The following is a 20,623-nucleotide window of genomic DNA, read 5'->3' on the forward strand; positions in this document are numbered from 1 at the left end:
AAAAAGACATTTCACAGAAGATTTACGGATAGCAAATAAACTCACAAAAAGACATTTATCATTTGCCATTAGAGAAATGCAAATTAAAAACACCTGAGATAGTACTATCTGCCTATCAAGATGGCTAAAATAAAAGTAACAACACAAAATGTTGAAAAATACAAAGTGTATGTATCACTCATACAGTGCTGATGAGAATCACTTTGGCAGTTTTTCAAATACTAAAGATGTCAAATTTTCAAAAACTAAGTATGTCAGGAACTGCACTCCTTGATATTTACTCCAGAGAAATGAAAATGGACATTCAAACAAAAATGACATACAAATATGTTCATAGCAGCTTTATCCACAATAGCCAACAACCAGACACAACCCAGGCAACCTTCAGTGAGAGGTGAACAATCTGTGGCTCACCATCCCGTGGAGCACTAGTCAGCAATCAAAAGGAATGAACGACATAGCAACCTGGAAGTGAGAGGAGTGGGAAAAGCCAATCCCCACAGAGACACCTGTGCAATTCCAGTTACAAAACGTATTGAGGGGTCGGGGATTTAGCTTAATGGCATAAGCGCCTGCCCAGCAAGGGCAAGGTCATGAGTTTGATCCTCAGTACAAAAGGAAAAAAAACAAAACGTTGAAATGTAAAGTTTATAGGAAATGGTTTACCACTGCTGGAGTGAGGTGGGGTAGCAATGATGGGAGAAGGTGTGGCTGAGAGGGACCCTGAGGAAAAAGAGATGCCGTGAATTCCAACTGCTTCAGTGTCAACAGCCTGGTTGTGGCATCCATCTCTGTGCTGCAGGATGTCATCAACTGGGGAAACTGGGTGAAGGGCATGTGGGATCTCTTTGTGCATCTTACAAATGCATGTGAATGTACAAAGACCTCTACCTTGAAAGTTTAGTTTTAAAAAAAAAGCCAAGCATAGTAGCACACACCTGTAATCCCAGCACCTAGGAGGCTGAGGTAGGAGGAAAGCTGAGTTTGAGGCCAGCTGGGCTACATAGTAAGTTTAAGGCCAGCCTCAACTGCATAGCAAGACCTTGTCTCGAAAAACAAACAAAACCCACAAAACTACACATACCTGCTACCTCCCAAACGTTCCCTTAGCCCCTTCCATACAGAGCTATGCAACAGGGGAAGGAAGGGCCTCTGCAATCAGTCCTCAGGGATCTGAGGCCAAATGGCCCAGTGCCTTCCCCAGGCAATGCCAGCCTGCCGTGGCCTGGATCCACATGGCCCTGTACCTCACTGACCTTGCCAGAGGCTTCCCCGGGATGCTCCATGTGCACACACATGTGCCCTCTCTATGCTCCTCACCGGTGGCTTTCCTCAACAGATCTGAGCTGTGTCATGGGGAGGTAACTATTTTAACTCAAACCAGGGGGGTAAGGCAGAAACTGAAACCAGCACTTTGGTCTGCCTCATGGGCTTCTCTCAGACAGTCACAAGCCCCTGGACAAGGCGGCTCCATCACAGCCAGCCTCAAGGTATCCAGAACATGACACACAGCTCTGGTTGTACAAGCCTGTCTGTGCCTCAAAGCAGGTGGGACAGGTGGGGACAGGATTTCTACGTTTCCTGTCCCTGTGGACTCACCCTCCAAAGTAATGATTCTATATTGCACTCACCTGGTATTATTTAAAGAGAGAAGACATTTGCCTGATCATTCATGCACAGTTTTTGAGACAATGTTAGTAGAATAGCTTCAAGAATGGGGGCCTTGGCCATTCCTGGCAGAACAGTAAACAGGTGGAGCTAGGAAACCCCACACTGCTCTCTGCCAACATGACCTAACAGCTTTGAAAATTCATTTTAAAGATCCTGGTATGGTATCAGGGAGCCTCAAATTTTAGTTCCGTGACTTACTCAATTCATGGCAAGACATTGGAATCTCTGTGAAGCTCAGTTTCATCATCTACAACAACAGAAAAATAGGCCTCCCCCTTTCAAACCATTTACAAAACAAAAGCGTTCAGACAGAAACACATTCTGGGTCAATGTATACAATTAAGAATGCTTCAAGCCCAAGAGCATCTGTTCTACTGATTACTGGTGCTCAGTACAGACCTAGTACTGAAACCAAACTCTAGCTCTAGAGCAGGAATGCTGCAGTGGAGGCAACCAGGGAAACCCAATTTGAAGGGCAAAGCAAGGCAGACAAGCCCCACACAAGCTCCAACACATAGGCACCGTGCCTTGAATCCAAGCAGAGTGACCATGCTTGTCAAAATTCTTCAAGAGGAAAAGTCCCACACAATCCCAAAACACCCATATCCACAGGTAGTAGCCTAACTCTGAGGAGAGCCTAGGGGTAAAAATTTCTGGAGGCCAAGATGGGGCAAGCCCTTTGGTGGAGGAATCACCAAAGAATGTATGATGTAAATGTACAAAGATGTAAATGAACTACAGCTAATGTATTTTCTGTGGGCCCGAGATTGGTTCTATCCTCCTCTTTTTTTCCCCAAAATAGTTTCTGTGGAGACACTACTACATTCATAGCAAACAGGCTATTTAATATTTTCTGCACATCAATCCAAAAACAGAAACACTGCCTGGGTAGCAGCTGTCTGTCTTTTCTGTGAGCAAGATACGGAGAAATGTGACCAAATATTAAGGTCCAGACTCAGACCCCACCCTGCCAAGATCCTGCTGGGTCCTGTAGCCACCCAGACAGATGATAAGAGGACTGGATGGAGCTAAACCCATGTACCAATGAAAGAAAGATTCTTGGTAGAGCTGTGGGTCCACCCTCCTCTGTCAGTGGCAAAAGGCCTCTGCCTTCTGACAGTGCCCTGAAGGTGCTTCTCTTGTAGAAATAACCTGCGATGGCTGGCACTATCACTACTAGGTCGTTTGAAAGGTCACATTCTTACCCCTACAATGCTGCATGGACCAAACTACTGTATACTGGAACTCTTATCTGAGTTTCATCCACAGGTCCTTGAACCCTCAGAAAATACTGCTGTTTTCTTCACAGCCAAGTAGTGTCAGATCCCAACTATATTCCTCAGGACCATTGCTACCTGCCAGCACACTGTTGCTAGCCTCCAAACGGCAGCAATGAAAGATGGGATTCTCTGGGGTTATGCAGAATCGTCATGAAGCCCCACCAAGTGATCTGCCATCAGTAGGACCAGGCTCATGGGTATGGGAGAAAGCACAGCCTTCTGATGAGAAAGGCTGCAGGACACACCTTCCTCAAGCGGGTATGCAGGCACACCGCTTACAAGGCCTTGGTCCTATACAGTGCTCCCTTCCTTGTCACAGTCCCACCACTGCCCCAGGTGCTTTACATTAAAATGCTTCTAAACCTCACCACAAACCCATTAGGTATGTACTATCACTATCTCCATTCTAAGTACAAGGAGATACAGAAAGATTTACGAGGCCTATCAAAGGACACACCGCTAGGAAATGCTAGATGCAGAACTGGAGTGAGGCAGGGATGGATGACACCTGTAGTCTCCGCACTCTGAAGGCCAAAGCAGCAGGACACCTGTGAGTTCAACGACATCCTAGGCTACATGGCAGGCAAGGCCTGCCTCAAAAAGGCAAAAGCAGCAGAACTGAGGCGGAGCCTAAGAGCCTCCACACCTTAGCCTTCACCCTCTATATAAGTTTCTCCAGCCTCTCCTGAAGGGAAGACCAGTGCCATTAGGGGACACATTCCCCCTACTGTTCCCTGGGGCTCTCTTCTTTACAAGTATGGCATCCAGGTCTTCCTCTGCAGCTGAAGCTACAGCCTAGAAGAGTTTAAGGACAAGGCTTAGGGTTTTCACTGGCTCTGAAGCACATCACCTGTGAATACTAATGGGAGGCGGCACTATACCTAGCGCTATGGGATGAACCACCCACAGATCATTCTCTACATAGAGCCACCCACTCCAGTAGGGGCTGACAGTTCCTAAGTTTGGAAAACAGATGGAGAATGTGAGCTCATGTCTGAAAGAAGTTTTTCCCACCTATGCAAAGACACCAAGCCTTAGCATCATATAACCTGCACCTCACTCTGAAAAAAAGTTTGACCAACAACTGTGCATTTCAGAGGCTCACACAGAGGGTACCCAGGTCATTTATCACCCAAACTGGGATTCTCTGAAAAATAAAACAGGAGGAAGAGTGTCCTATTAGTTACACAAGGACCTTGGGTTCCAGCTCTCAGGTGTGACGATGACCCATTGTCATCTGTGCTGATTGCAATCTGCTCAACTCCCAGAGGAAGTTGCTGCTTCGCTCTGCCCTTTGAAGTTATCAATACTTGCTGCTGGAGGCCACGACAGGAATCCAAAGATCACAAGGCCAATGAGAATACTGACAACAAAGGCACACAAGGGTGGGCACAGAGAAGAACTGGGCCCTGAGAAAGGGGAGCATTTAGAAGATTTCCAGGGGAAGCAAAGGACAGACTATAGAAATGAAAGCTGCAGACTGTAGAAATGAAAGTTGATGAACCCAAACCTGGGAAAGGTGACAAGGACCTCAGGAGCCTTGCACACAGTGCTGGGTCCATCCCTCCAGGGTACGCTGGGGCTAGAGATCCAACAGAGGGCACACTCCCCCACAGCTTCCATCCTCCGGCAGGTCAAAGCACCACAGGGTGGAGGCAAAAATTCAGCAAATGGAAAACAAATGAACAGCACTTAAAATGATGACATTCAAAGGCAACTGGCCTTGGCAGATGCTTTCTTGACACAGCTGAGCTCAGAGTGTGTATGTGTGTGTATAAGGGAACAGAAGTGAATCTGTGGCATTAGGCACACACTGGCTGCAACAGCCAAATAGAAAATGACAGGACTGGGAATGAAGTGTCAAATCAGATGCTTCTAGACTTACAATGGGATTCTGTCCCAAAGATACCCTAGCAGAAAATGCACCAAATACATCAAACACACCTAACCTAAACCTAAGCCATAAACATGAACAGAACACTCACATTAGCCATAGTTGGGCAAAATCCTCTAAATTCTGTTCTATCATAAAGTGCAGAGCAGCTCATGCAAAGTACTGAATACTGTAATGATATGAAAAACATATGGTAAACACACCATCGATACCACTGTAAATTTGAAAAGTCCTAAGTTGAACTTTTGTAATGCAAGAACTATCTAAAATGGTTTATCAAAACATGATGAATATGGACCCAAACTCAACGTGAAGATGGGCCATAATAGTTTTGGGATATTTCTGAAGATACAAGTCACGCAGCATACAATCCACCCATTTAAGATACACAATTCAGTGGTTTGTAGTGTAACATTATTATAGTCAATTTTAGGGCATTTTCTTTTCCTGGAAAAGAACTTAAGGCTCTCTGTCTAACGCTCCCCAAACGTGCTATCTCTCCTACTCCAGCCCCTGGCAACTGCTAATGTATCTGTTGCCTCCACAGGTTTGCCTTTTCTGGGCATTTCATTTGAATGGAATCCTGGTGTTTCGTGACTGGCTTCTTTCATCATGTTTTCAAAAATAATCCAAAATGTAGTACATGTCAGATATTCCTGTCTTTTTAAGGTAGAATAATATTTCCTTGCATAGATGTGCCACATTTCGTTCTAGACATTAGGGTTGCTATCACCTTCTGTGGTTGTCAATATGAATACAGCTTTAGTAACTATTGTTAAACCTTCTTTAAGAGCAACTAAAGGGGTAAACATCACCTATCAATGTGAGAAAAGCAGGATGGCTGGAAGCAGGATGTTCTGAGAGGCTCCCTATGGGTCACACAACCCAGCTCCATGGGTCAATCTCAGTTCAAACCTCTCCAATGAAACCTACCGGAACCTTGCCCCCAAGACCTCTGGATGGGGAGGAATGGGGGACAAAGAAGAATGTGCTAGCAATGTATTTTTTTTTTTTTTTTTGTCTTTTTCGTTTTTATTGGTACCGGGGATCGAACTCACAACTGCCTGCTTGCAAGGCAGGTGCTTATGCCGCTAAGCTAAATCCCCAGCCCTGCTAGCAATGTATTTAATAGATGCCATTTTTAAATTGTATAAGTAGAAGATGGTAGTCTGGAGAAAACTTTTAAAATTTTTTTGTATTTTAAGACAGGATTTCACTAAGTCACTAAATTGCCCAAGCCAGGCTTGAACTTACAATCAATCCTCTTGCCTCAGCCTATCAAGAGTGCTGAGACTACCCACCACATCTAGCTCCAAAAACTTTATAAAAATACAAATGTACCATTTGCCTTTTGTTCTCATACACATTCTCAAGTGTCCAGCAGAGTTGCCCAGAGGCGACATAATATACTGTAATAGGATGACTGCAGCAGACAGAAGAATCTGGCTGCTTTTCCAGGCAGATGTGAAAGAGATCTGCGAAAATGTTAAATAATATGGATCTTCTACAGCAAATTGTTTTTGTTTTGGGAAACTTGATTTTGAGAACACATGTTACTTATGTGAACATATAAATATGTTTGTTACTTTTAAATGAATTCGTGTCTCCATTTTGATTTCTAATTCAATAAATACCAATATACATAGTCACATAAATGAAAGCCCTGTGAGGATATCAATAACCACGAGTGTAAAGTCCAAAGATCAAGACCCAAGAGGGAGAAGCACTGACGTAGCACACATTCCCCACTCCATGAGCCTAGAGTCACCTTCTTCACTGTGCCTTGGCATCATATTTTACAACCATCTCCTAGTTTCTCCTCAAGTCCTTTCAATTTAACAGCACTGCGCTACAGGTAGCATCTTACCCCAGACTTGCTCTGGGATGTTGTATACTCTAAACGGAAATCAAACAGGCTCCCTGATACAAACAGAAAGGGCAACTTTCTTCCCCAGGATGCCAGCCTCAATCTTGGGAAGAAGACTGGAAAAGACTGGGTCAAGCAGAGGCAACACCTCTTTCCCATGGCACCGCACAGATGCAGGACACCTCAACTATGCCACAGGGATCCTCATTCCAACTCCAGGAGGATCACAAGAGATGGAAAAGCAGGAAGCCTGCCTGTGTACTCCTGACCCATGTTCCTAGGAACTGCTCAATGCTCACTTAATGGACAATGCTAGGCTCAACAGCCGTGGCCTCAACATCCACCTCCACTCACCATCCAGGGAGTCCCACCATCTGGGATGCTGCTAGGGTGCCATCACAGGATGTTTCAATGGCACCCACCATCCATGTTCTTTCATGTGTATTCATGCTATTATTCAGCTTTATACATACTAGATCTATAGAATGTGTATACATACAGTAGGTATGTGTGCATAGATACACACACAAAAAAAACACCATCTTTTTTGTCTGTATCAAATATAATACAGGGATTATAGCAAGTCACTGTATTTCAGAATGTGAAACTGCAGAGGTTGTGCTTCAGGGACCCCTGGTAGGTATGAGGTGAGTATTGGGGTGCAGTGGTCTTATAGATAAAACCATGTTTCCTCCCCACCATTGAACATACAAACTTTCATGTAAGTTACATGTGAACTCTTATGTTTTATTTCAGGGATGAAATGTCCTGCAGTCAAAGAAGTAAAATTTGAAAACTCTTAATACTGCAACCCACAGGACAGCAAAGGGCTTTGCCTCCAGCCAAATCTAAGATCCTCTGGGGCCTGATTTGGACAATGTAGGACCTTCACCAACAACTCCCAGGCACCTTGCATTTGAGTGTGCCAGGATCTCCCTGAGTTGTCCAGCCTTTTGATCCTCTGCCCTAAAGCCCTCCTGCTAACAATATCTAAGGCTGAATGAATCTTCTCTGAAACTCAGCAGGTCTCAGGTCACACAAAAATGGATAAAAAAGTAAAACTCTCAACATGGCTGAGCCTCCCTGCAAACACAGCCCTGCCACCACCTCAGTGCTGAATTCAATGCTTCCAGCCTCGTTCCAGTTCCCTCCAAGTGTGGAATCCTGGCTTTAGGCAGACAGCATCCACCAGCGACTCTGCCCTGCCAACCCTCAGTCAGCAAGCTCCTATCTGACTCCAGATGCTGATTCACAGCTCACTGGCAGAAATGCAAGAGACCAGCAATCTTACTCTGTCTGTTTCCATTCAAAAGAGAGGAGGATTTTCAAACAAAAGCCTATACACTAATGTTCACAGTAGCACTACTCACTTTCACCAAAAGGTAGGAACCACCGAGATGTCCATCAACTGAAGAACAGATAAATGTGGTATATCTACACGATGGAATATTATTCCACCATAGAAAGAAATGAAGTTCTGATCATACTACATGGCATAAGAACTTCAAAAATGTTCTTTAAAACAAGCCCAACAGGGGCTGGGGGTTTAGCTCAATGGCATAAGCGCCTGCCTTGCAAGTGTGTGGTCGTGAGTTCAAGCCCAACAAAAGGTCACATACTGTATAACCCCATGTTTACAAACTTTTCAAAATAGGTAAATCCATAGGGATGAAAAGCAGAGTCATAGTAGGTAGAGTCTGAGGGTGGGGGACAGGGAGTGGCTATTTAATAGTTAAAAATTTTTCTAAGGTATAGAAAATATTTTCAGCTATATGTGGTAGTTTCACAAAGCTAAATGTGCTAAGTACAACCAAACTATGGGCTTTAAAATGGTTAATTTTGTGTTGTATGGATTTCTACCTCAAAGGACAAAAACAAAACCCACAGCACCTCTCTGCACTGCTGGCACAGAATGGGCAGGCCAGCAGCTGCCAGCCGTTTTCAACCTTCCTTTGCCTTCATACAAGCTCTGTGAGCTGAGTCCTTGCAGGGCTTCTCTCTGAACTTTAGTAGCTGGGGGGTAGCCTGACATTTTTAAAAGCCTCTTTCCTGTTTGGTCTTGACAATGTGCCTGTGGCCACAGGATTTTTGGAAGATGACGCCATTTGTGGCAAAGGGAAGAATGCTACAGAATAGTGGGGACAAGCTTCTGGGGTAACAGCTTTGCAGGAAAGAGTCACACCGGGTTCCACAAAAACCCACCGTCTTCCCATTAAAAAACAGGGCTAGGGAGAGGGACAGGAAGGAGAGAAAAAAAAAAAAAAAAAGAGAGACCAGAAGTCTATTCAAGGGCAGCTCAAATCCAGCCTCCAACCTTACTCTCCTGCACACATAGCTTCCTGATAGACAGGTCAGCACAGGGCTAGGAAACCCCGGTAACTCCTATTTCGGTCAGTGTGGGCCTCCGAGTAAAGAGGGCTCAGGTTGGGCATCTGGGTTTTCATCCAGCTCTCCCACTGGTGGTGCTGCTATCCAGCAAGTCACACTACCTCTCCCCACCCAATTTGCTTATCTCTCAACCTTTAAGACTGCTACACATGATCAGTGGCCTGACACAGTGCAATCTGTTAGCCATGAATACTATCACTAGCACAATAAATAATCCCAGAGCACACCCACTGCCCCTGAGAAAACCTCTGTGCTGTGGGTTATATGACTACACTAGGCATGGCATCCCTCCTCCATGCTCAAAGGCAGTTAGGTATGAACCTGGGAAGTAGGGGACATCTGCCTGTAAAAAGAACCCTCTGGGCTCAGGAAAAGAGAGGCTTCTATTTGCTCAAACCATCTAGAAGGGACTCCCCCTACACCCGTGGGAGGCTCCGGTCCATGGAGGAACAGTAGTTGTAAAGGCTGGAGGGGAGACAAAGGATGAAAGGAAAAGCCTGCCAGCTAAGAGGCCAGTTCAACCCTGTGGACCAAGGGCCATGGCATGCCCTGGCCAGACCTCCGTTCCAACCAGTGATGTGGGCCTAGAGCTGGCTGGGACTATCTGCTGCCTCTGCCCTTTTGAGTGGTTGCATCCAGGCCTCAGCTTCCCTGACACCTTCAAAGTAGCTGCATAGTTGCTCATGAGAAACTTGCCTGACAAGCTCAGCTTCTCTTAATCTTCTCCTACCTTGCAAGGCAACTCATACACTTTCCTGCTGAGCCACTTCTAAATCAAGACCTGTACAATCCATGTCTCTAGGGTAAGGGGGTTCTAACATGACCACCGAGGCTTAAATTCCAGGCTGATAGCACCTGGCCTCCTCACTTCCTACCTCTAAAATTTCTTTTTTTCTTTTCTAAGAAAAGAAGGGTCTTACTACGTAATATAGGCTGGCCCTGATCTCACTGTGTAACCCAGACTGGCCTGTAACTCTCAACTATCCTGTTGCCTCAGCATCCTCAGTGCTGGGATTATAGGCATGCGCCACCACACCAAACACATACCTCTAAAAATTCTTAAGACCAGTTCAGTTCTTAAATGTTCTAAAAACCAGATCCATACAAGCAAAATGACTATGATCTCTCTGGTCCCCGTGGAGAGAAAAGTGCTGGTAATGCAGAGCAGCTCTATAGAAAGAAAACAGAGGTCTGAGAGATAGTTCTCCAAAAAAATCACATAGGCAGGTCTCTTCTCTGGATCCATTTGCTCAACTGTATAGAGTTCAGGAGGTCCTCTAGCTTGAATTTCTTATCTTCTGTTTAGCAACAGGGAGCCAAGGCACTTGCCATTTCCTACCTGGCACTGGCCCCCAGGTGGCCCAGGGCCGGGTCACAGAGGCTATTCCAGAGCAGATGGGCTGGCATGCTAAATGAGCACATACTAGAGGGCAAGGTCCATGTCCCACATATGGATACTACACTGTGTGGTCAAGTGCCTGTAAAATATACCCCATTTACTGAACACCCATACCCAGATATTTATAAACTTGATCATTCCAATGCATCCTGTAGTTGCTTTGAGTTCATCCTCCATCAGCCTCACAGGCACCTTTAGACGGGTGATATTATAAACCCATCTCTTAGTTGAGGACACAAACATTAAACTCAAAGAAGCCTACTCAATCAACAAGGAAAATGCTAAATGTGAGCCCAAACCTGGGCTGAAACACCCTGCTCTCCACTATTCCAATTCTTTTACCTTGCATACTAAAATGAAAAGCCGGACTGCCAGATTTCTAGATCAGAATACATCTCCAGGCAGGAGCCATGCACAATCCCTGATCCCACAGCATCCTGAAGCTCCCACACAACAAGTGGCTCCCACAAACCAACAGTGAAATTCTGGGTATATACCAGGGGACCTCGGAGACATGGCCCTTTCTCCGGCTCAGCTGGGGCTCTCAAAAGCTGTTCCCATTTCCTGTGGCTCCTTTAGCTACAAGCAGGGCCAGGAAGTAGTGACAAATTACACACAGAAAGCACACCACAGGGCCTCATTGGTTTGATAAAACCAGTGCTTCTAAAACCTACAGAGACCAAGAATATGGGCATTTCTCAATTTTGAATTTCTTTTTCAGGACAAAAAACAGTGCTTCCTGTTCAGAGGTATACCAAAGGTGTGGTCCCTGCAGCAGCCTGTCTGTGAGATGTGAGGTTCCCCACAGCTGAGGAGAGCTAACAACCCGGGCAATGACTTGTGTACTGCCCTGCACCACCCACACATGCCCCACCTCACACCCCAGAACTAAGAAATCCAACTTAGGGCATGGCACTATTCCTGATAACAAAGGTTAACACTTATCAGAAATAGAGAGACCAAACAGGACTTTGGAAAAATTCACATTGGGCTTCTTCTGACATAGGCAGGTTGCTCAATCTCTAAGGTTTCACCTGCCCCATCTGTGAAGCAGATACCTGCTTAATGGGTGGGGAGGCTACTGCAGGTTCTTCTTCTTAAGACTAGGAACTAGAAATCTATTACACTGCTGTTATGTACTTTGCAGAGCATCAGCTCTACCACCAATCTGCCCTAGCCGTACAAAAACAGTATCACATTTGTCACTCAATTGATCACCCAATGGAGAGGGAGACAACTTCAGAGCTGGTGTGAAGCTAGCACAGGAGCCTCACAGAACTGGGCACTATATTACAGGCCCACTGCAGAGTGACTTGGTGGCCTTGAGCTGGTTATCAACCTCTCAGAAACTGCGTTCCCTTCTTGGCTAGAGAGTAGAAAGGCATGCTGTCACCAGTCCCATTGGCCCCCCAGCCTACAAGGCCTGTGTAAGATCACAACACTTGACTCAGTATGACAAAGCTCAGGAGGCTGCTAAGGGCCACTCCTACAGGCCACCCAGAGCCACTGTCCAGGGCAGCATGCAACTCTCAAGCTGAGCCCCAGGGAAGGAAGAAGCCAGAAGGCTTACAGGTTCCAGGCAAGACCCAGGTTGTAGTTTCCATGTGAATTAGGATGACCTGGATTGAGAAAACTAGTGAGGGGTTTGGAAGATTCTAGTTCCAGCCTCCAGAAACAAATCACCAGTAAATCTGCTCCCCAGGGCTCACATCCCTAAAGGAAGTCATAGTGCTACAGGAGCAGTGGGGCACAGCAGTGTTGCTGTCTCTGAGCAGCTGTGAGACCACTTCACCTGCTAAAACTAGAACAAAATCTGGGGCAGAAACAACCCCCAGGCAAAAAGGAAAGTTCCAGGTTTCACCCATCTCCATAGCCCTGCTGCTTTTCCAGTGTCATGCACTGCACTTGTGTATGAAATTCCTTTGAGAAAAGGCTCCAGCATTTAATGAAAGCCTGAAAACCATTGAACTGGTCCAACTATGTCATGTGGGCAGGAAAGGGCAGCCTGGAGAACAAGTTTCCCAGAATAAAAGAAGGGCCTGTTTTCTTAGGGTGAATGCTTTCAAATTAGCATCCAGTGCTCCTGGATGGCACCCTGAGCCACTCCACAGCTGTGGTCCTGGGCAGCAGGTGTGCTTCCCTCACCAGGCTGAAGGGCTCTCTACCCTCCTTAAGACTAAGTGGCATCTTGAGAACAGGTTAAGTATAAACATTCAAGTCAAACTCCTTGATTTCAGCTAAACAGAACCAGGGTCCCCATAGTCTAGAGATACCCCCAACAAAAGCTGTTCCCCATGGGGAAGGCTGCCAGCACACTTGCTGGAATATTAATCACCATGCAAGGGCTCAGGAACTCCATGGCTGCATCAGTATACCACAATTTCCCTGTAAAAGGAAGGTGGGCATCCACTGTAAGAGACCCTAAGTCATCCTCTTGGGTCCACTTGGACATTTGTGTGAAGAAGAGAACACAGGGAAACAAAACTTGAAGAAAAAGGTCAAGTAACGGGCTAGCACCCAAGAGAAAAGCCAGGAGGCAACTGTCAAACACTGGATAATACAAAGGGCCAAGAGTTACATAAGACACATAGCTCACCTGGCCAGGAATGGAAGAAAAGGGGACACGTGGAGGATGACACATACTTAGGCCTGTCCCCTAAACTCACTCCCCACAGGACAGGCCTAGGGACAATTCACTGGGCTGCAACCAGAATCCTCTGGACAGGTGTGAGATCAAAATCCAAAGAAAGTTTCCAGACACACCAAAGGAGTTACCGAAGATGTGATATTCACAGAACTCCCAAAACTGGGTAAAAGGAAACCAAAGGCAATAGAAGAGGAGGCATAAACAGGACCAACAGATAGATACAAGAGAACTGGTTCTCCAGGAACCTTCCACTCCAGGCCATCTGCAGGACTCCATTAGGGAAGAGGAAGGTGCAGCAGCACAGTTTTATACCTTCTACCCCACCTACCAGGGTGCCCAGTTGTAAGCCAAATCTGCAAGCACAGCCACAAAGAGCTATCAGCACTGGGACAGTGGCTGGTCTCAACTGAACTGTGCCATACTATAACTTCTTTATGTATTGAAATGAAGCTATTTTAAATCTATCCAGTTAAAGAAAAATATAACTAAAATTAATTTCCCTTCTTTTTTACTTTTTAATGGTTAACTACAAAAGCCTAAATCATATGTGGCTTTCATTGTAACTCAATGGGACAGAGCTGGTCTAACATAGTTTGTTTGGTAAGCTATACTCGTACATCAAAGCTAGCCTGCCATCTGCTTTTTAAGGCTAAAACAACAAATGACTTTTATATTTTTAAACGGTTATATAAGTACCTATATAAATGCCTCGATTTTGCCTGATGGCCTACTAAATCTAATACGGTATTTACTATCTGACCCTTTAAGAAAAAATTTTCTAATCCCTAGTCTACACTCTAGAAATAATCCAAAAGGGGCTGGGGATTTAGTTCACATAAGTGCCTGCCTTGAGAGCGTGAGGTTGTGAGTTCAATCCCCAGTACTGATAAAAAAAAAAAAGAAATAATCCAATATTCACTATAGATGACAAAAGGAACACAGAACAAACGTTAGGTGTGTCTACTACTACACATTCCTTTTTTTTTTTCATTTTTACTGAGATAAAACTCATAGAACATAAAAATCATTTTAAATGAATAATTTGGTAGCATTTAATATATTTCACAATGTTGTACAATAAGCCCTTCCATCTAGTTCTGAAACATTTCATCACCCTAAAAATAGACCCCCCAATCCCACTAGCAGTCACACATCATCACCTTCCCCCAGTCTCTGATAACCACTAATCTGTTTCTATGAATTTACTCACTCTAGACATTTCATAAAAATGGAATCACACACTATGTGTTCTTCTGGGCATATTCTTTTCCGTGGCATCAAATTCTTTAGGTTCATCAAAGTGGTAGGATGTCTCAGTACTTTGCTCCTTTGAGATCGTATGATACTATACTATAGAGAAACACAAGTCACTTATCTACTCATCCACGATGGGTAAGTGGATTGTTGCTACCTTTTGGCTACTGCGAATAGTGCTGTTTTGGACATTCACATACAAGCACTGGTTTGAGCATACAAGTTTTCAACTCTTTGGGGGATACACCTCAGCATGGAACTGTTGCCTGTATAGTAATTTTGTGTTTAATTTACTGAGGACCTGCTGAATTTCCTTCCACAGAAACTATACGCATCATTTGATTCTCACCAGTAATGCAAGAGGATTCTGATTTCTTCACATCTTCTTCAATATTTATGAAATTGCTTTTTAGAATTTCAATCATCCTAATGGATATAAAGTGGTATCACATTGTGGTCTTGCTTTGCATTTTCCTAATGACTACTGACACTGAGCATCTTTTCATGTGCTTTTCAACCCCGCAGCGTGGAATTTTGTGTGTCTGGGGTATTTTGCACACCCTCTGTCAATGTACCAAGCCACATATAAGTTACTAATCTTCTTTTAAAAAATGACCACATTTAATAATGTCATAAGAACTAAGAGAATCCTGATAAATGCTGCATAGACTGCTGGTCCAAGCCCACCTTTGTGCCACTCTGTGGTTTCAGGGGCCGTGGTGGAATCAGATCAAGGGGACTAATACGCCCAGGAAAGATTAAGCCCAACTTCATTTCCAGATGCAGGAACTGAGACCTGAGAAAGACGAAGATCCAACCTAGGTCCCATTAACAAAGCAGAGGAAGACAAAAGACTAGAGTTGGAACACGGTGGCTCCTTCCACAGAGAAGCAGTAGATTAACTGGGAACCCTGAAGACTCATACTGATGCTAAGAGCCCTGCAGCCCAGATCTGCTTTTGCTACTAGTCACCAACCAACCCTCTCTGATCTATATCCCAGCCTCCCTCGTGGCTTCCCCTTTTCTGCCATCTATCACATGGGGGTTCCCGCTACTGATTCTTTCTCCTAAGAAATCACACTCACTCCCATGACTTGAGCAACTACCTCCACGTAAAAGACCCCCAGGCCCACTTTCAGCTAGGCACTAACCATCACCTCCTACTGCCTAAGTAGATGACTTTCTTAAAACTACAGTAAACATCCACCTTCCCAAGGTAAAACTTATTATCATATTTCTTACCCCTTCACAACCCCAAACCCATTACTCCCAATCTCTGTTACAGATACTTCTATCCCCAATCCCCCACATCTTCAATCCACAACATTCTTAGTGTCTCTCAGGACTGGTCTAGAGAAAAGACCTTTGTAGCTATCTATCTGAACTACTTCCATGACCTCTACCAGATCTGCCTTTAGTAACATAATGTTTTGAAAAAACAAATCTGATAAATTTTTAAAGCTAAGCATAAAGCTAACTACAAAATAATTAAGTATTGGAGACTACTAAAAAATCTTGACAAAAATCCTTCTCACATATGAGACATGAAATTACAAACCATAAAAGAAAATAGAAATTTAACTGCATTCATTGTATTTTATATTATTTTGAACCTTGAACCTTGCACATTGCTAAGCTGATCCTCCATCACTAAACTATCTACCTAGCCTTAACTGCATTCATTTAGAGCCTACCAAGTGAAAAAGAAAACCAACCACAGGTAGAGACAACTGACACTTTGAAAAACTACTGGCCATGTATAGTGAGCATCAAATTACGATCTAGAAAATGTTGGGCAAACTATGCTCACAGATCCAATCCAGACAGCTGCCTATTTTTTTAAATAAAGTTTTATTGGAACAAAATTGTTAGTTTACATGTTGTCTACAGCTCATTTTGCACCATGATGACCAAGTTTCATGGCTGCCACGAGACTACATGGCATATAAAGGCTAAAATATTTGCTATCTCACTTTTTATAGAAGAAGTTTAAAGCCTCCCGACCTAAGACATAAACAGAAAGGGCCTACAAATTGGATTAAGGGGAGGTATTAACCCAACAGAAAAACAGCCAAACAACACAAACATGTAATCCACCAAAAACAAAACAAACTCCTCGATAAATACTGCAGAGACTTAACCTCGTTGGTAATTACTAAAGAATTAAATCATTTCATAATATCCAGTCCTGGAAATGTTATGACACAGCCTTTTTTGGAAGGCAACTTGGTAGTATCCCTAAAAAAATGTAGTGCACTTGATGTCAACCCAGCCATTCCATTTTTAGGTATCTGCTCCAGAGAAATACTTGCATTCGTGCTCACAAGCACACACCCAAAAGCACTTATACAGCCATTTGCCTGAAGCATTCACTATTTATAACAGCAAAACTCATCAGTAACCTCAATGCCCATCAGTAAGAAATGGGTTATGTTAACACTACTTCCCTAATAGTCCAACATGCAAAAAGACTAGTGTATCTATATGTAACATCATGAAAATAACTCCAAAATGGGGGGGGGGGAGGATCACTGCAGTGCAAATATATGCACACAATTCACGTCTTAAAAAGGTCTAAATGTGTATCTGAATTTATATGTACACAGACAAAAATGCACAGGACAACTGAAAGAAAACAGGACACTGTGGACAAGGGATCTGGAACTGCAACATGCAACAACCAGTAGTACTGGACTATGCCTCATTACTTATCCCAAAACTGTGAATTCCAGGGATGAGGAAAAGGCAAGGAACTCTTGTGCCCAAGAATAGCATTCCTGAGCACCTTCTGCAACATAACTATCTTTGACATTGCTCTCCTCGTAATGTGCCCTGGGATGTCCTCAGACACCCAGAAAACAGAAACATGGTTAAAGAATTCTGGCCATCCCTGCACTGAAAAAAATCACTTCCTTTTTCCAGATTTCAGTCTTCTCACTTGTCAAAAAAAAAAAAAAAAAAAAAAGGAAGTGATTAGATTAGCTGATCTCCAAGTCCCTTCCAGATCTGATGCCACAATACAAAGCAAGGCCTGGAAAAAGTTACTGTACCTCTCTTGGAGAAAAACAAACAAAACCCACAGCTGAAGAAATAAAGCCCAAATCAGAACACCAGGAGAAACGTCAGATCCTGGGAAGACAACATCCCAGGAGCAAAGCCACAAAGCTGGCCCCACTGGGTTGGGCGTCTGTGCCTATCGAAATGGGGGCGGCTCTGATGATCGCTGATGTGTCTTCCAGCTTAAACAGTCTACGGACAGTCTAAAATAAGCTCACGGAGGGGAGGGACAGCAGGAAGCAGGGGCTTGAGGGGAGACTGATGGGAACCAATTGGCTGAGGTTTTCTAATGGAGACAGAAGGATGAGAGCAAGCGGGTGGGGGAGGGCCGGATGCAGAGAGCTGCAGAAAGGCTGCTGGCAACAGCCCTGAGTCTCCCTCCTCCCTTTTCAAGAGTAGTTTCTTCCTGAAAGATCCCAGGAGGTACAACGCTGTGCTAATCTCTCCCAGCACAAATAACCCTGCTCATTATTTCAAAAACTACCATTCCAGTTTTGCCCTGGAGGTCTCAAGCCTGTTTCAAAATCCACAATTCAACTTTGAATACAGTGAAAGATTACAGTATTTTGTATTTGCCTCTTCCCTTGAGTCCGATTAATAACCAACAGATTAAAAAAAGTTATGATTCAAACATGCAGATTCCACTATAGGTTAATCTAACCTTAAAAATCAGAAAACCCACCCGTCTGTGGCATAAATGCCTAATTTTGGCAGTTATTTAGAAGAACCAGGAAACTTAACAAACTTCTCTTAAAACAGCCCTTTTCCAAGTCCAGAAACTTCTTAAATCAAGTTGACTATTGTATGGGCTATTTTTTTTGGTTTGTTTGTTAAACTGTAAGAGGAAAAACAACTTCACTTTTCACAACAGCTCTATGATGGAAATAAACCTGGGATCACTATCACCAACTCACAGATAAGAAAATTAAAATGTACAGAGGCAACCCCCCTCCATTGCTCAAGGTCACAGCACTTAAAGTGACAGCGAGGTTTAGAAGGAAAGTCTCCCAGCTCAACACATAAACTGTTTCCAGAAAAAAAGCACCCAGATGAGAATAGAGATTTGAAGGTTTTCTTAAAAGCTCACCCTCTACTCTCAAGAATATCTTGTGAGCTTCGTCCTTAACCTGACCTGTGTCTAAGCTCCTAGTGTCCTCACAATCTGTGACTCTGAAGACCTGAGAGTTTGATTAAGCTTCTTGATCTTTTCCTGTCAGTTGGAAACCTGACCTCTGAGAAAAGCACCATGTCCTAGGCCATAACCCCTGCCCTGCCACCCCACTCCTGTCTGCCCTGTAAACAACCAAACCCTACTTGCACTTAAGTGGCATTAAAAGCAGTCAGGCCAGGACCCTTCTAAGTAACGTTTCTAAGGATATTTTTTGTTGTTTTGGGTAGTTGGGGGGGGGTGAGACGTTATTTTGTTTTGTTTTGCAAAAGGAGTGGTACAACTAGGTCATAGTGAACTGGAATGTGAAAGGCGCTTCTCTGGCCTCACACAGGGAGTTGTGAGAAAGCTCAGATGAGAAGCAGTGCATGAGGGACAGGGGGAGAAGGGTGCACAGGTACAACCCAAGGGTCCTCGGGAACCTCAACACCAGGAATTCAGAGAGCAATGAGACAGAAAGGGGGGGGAAGGAGGTTTCCAACGACAGTGGGGACTGCAGTCAAACCTCCGGACCTTTCCCAACACAAATCCCTCCTCTCCTACATCACTCCAGGGTGAGGGCCTAGCTAGGACTGTGTTTCTGATGTCTGTGACTCTCAGGCAGGTTCAGGAGCCGCTAGACTGGTACAAAGCCCTCAACTGTCAGTTAAGACCTGGAAGAATGAACCAACTTTCCCAGTACTCCTCACCTCCAGCGCCAGAGACCACAGCACTAGGAGAGAAAGGGAAAGCAAGCAGCCCCCACCTCCCTCCTCAGCAAAAGCCTCTGGCTTACATTAAGGAGCAACATTCTCCCAAACCTGGAGACCCTCCACTTCTCTCCAGTCCCTGACGGTGACAACAGCTCAATCCCACGGACGGAAGCTCGTGGTCCATCCAGACAAGACAAGCCTTAGGCCACTCGTGGACAAGTTTGAATTTGACCCTAAAACAGAGTCGGAGGGGGGTCTTGCCAAGCAGTAAGCAACCCCCAGATGCTTTGTTCCTAATGAGAAAAACTAGGCATTTTTGAATCACCGAAATGCATGAATCACACGGCAGGAGTATGGGAACGGGAAAGGATGTTATTTTTCAACATACTTGAGGATTTTCCCTTTGTCCCGGCTCTGTCAAGGCTCTACCCCGCCCCTCATCTCCAGCCCCTATCCCACCACACCCCACCCCGCACTCACATACATTTTTTTTTCTGCTCCATTTTTATTTTCCCCTCGGCCTTTCCAGGCGCCACCGCCCCCGGCCCGCCTCGGGGCGCGTCTCCGCGCAGGACTGGGTCTCCTGGGCCGCGACCCCCAAGGCGCCCGCCCCGGCCGCTCACCTGCGTCAGGTCCTCGTCATTGAGCAGATGCGACTCGCGGGGCTTGAAGCAGTTCTGACACTTGCTCTTGTTGAAGATGTTGGCCTGGAATTTCCTGCACGGGTTCTCCTTGGCCGCCGACATGGTCGGGGGCGGCGGCGGCGCAGGCCCGGCCCGCGCGCTCCCGGCGGGGTAGGGCTCAGCGCGGCCGCCGCCGCATGCTCCGCCGGCCGCCGCAGGCCCGGCCCGGCCTCTCCCGCGGGCCCGCCGCACGCCGCGCTGCCGCGCCCGGGCCTACAACGCGCGCACCACCCCGCGCCCGCCAGCACCACCGCCGCCCGGCCGCCGCGGGCCCATGGACGCGGCTTCGGCTCGTCGCCTCCCGCCGCGGCCGCCTCCCAGGCACCGGTCGCGGCGACCCGCTTGTCGCGCCGCCGCTGCTGCCCTGGGCGCCCGCGGCCGCTGCAAATGGGAACGGAGCGCTCGCGCACTCCGGGCGGGGCCGGGAGCAGCGGGCGACGGGCGGGGCGGGCACGAGGGGCGGGGCCGCGCCAGCGAGATCGACAGTCCCGTTGACCAATAGTGGCCGCGCGCTACCGCTAACAAAGAAACCTCTGAGCCACTGGCCGCCCGGGGCGGGGCTGAGGGTGACCAAGCGCAAGGTAACTTGTGCAGGCAGAGAGAGGAAGGTGGGGGCGCCGGGA

General features: G+C 45.7%; 1 protein-coding gene across 6 annotated transcripts in view; it reads right to left on the reverse strand.

Annotated features, from left to right (window-relative positions):
• Mprip (myosin phosphatase Rho interacting protein) overlaps positions 1 to 20,394 on the reverse strand; it is a 130,983-nt gene extending 110,589 nt beyond the window's left edge. For 4 of the 6 annotated variants that reach the window (XM_063242283.1, XM_063242282.1, XM_063242280.1 and 1 more), the window contains exon 1: positions 19,941 to 20,394. In XM_063242283.1, coding sequence (XP_063098353.1) covers positions 19,941 to 20,063 — 123 coding nt within the window. In that variant the 5' untranslated portion in view covers positions 20,064 to 20,394. The remainder of the gene's footprint in view (positions 1 to 19,940) is intronic. The other 2 variants (XM_063242287.1, XM_063242286.1) reach the window with 2 other exon arrangements.
• Between the last annotated feature and the right edge of the window lie 229 nt (positions 20,395 to 20,623).

Source organism: Cavia porcellus, unplaced genomic scaffold (genome assembly GCF_034190915.1).
Source record: "Cavia porcellus strain 051 isolate PalLab524CR breed Dunkin Hartley unplaced genomic scaffold, mCavPor4.1 scaffold_32, whole genome shotgun sequence".
NCBI lineage: Eukaryota > Metazoa > Chordata > Mammalia > Rodentia > Caviidae > Cavia > Cavia porcellus.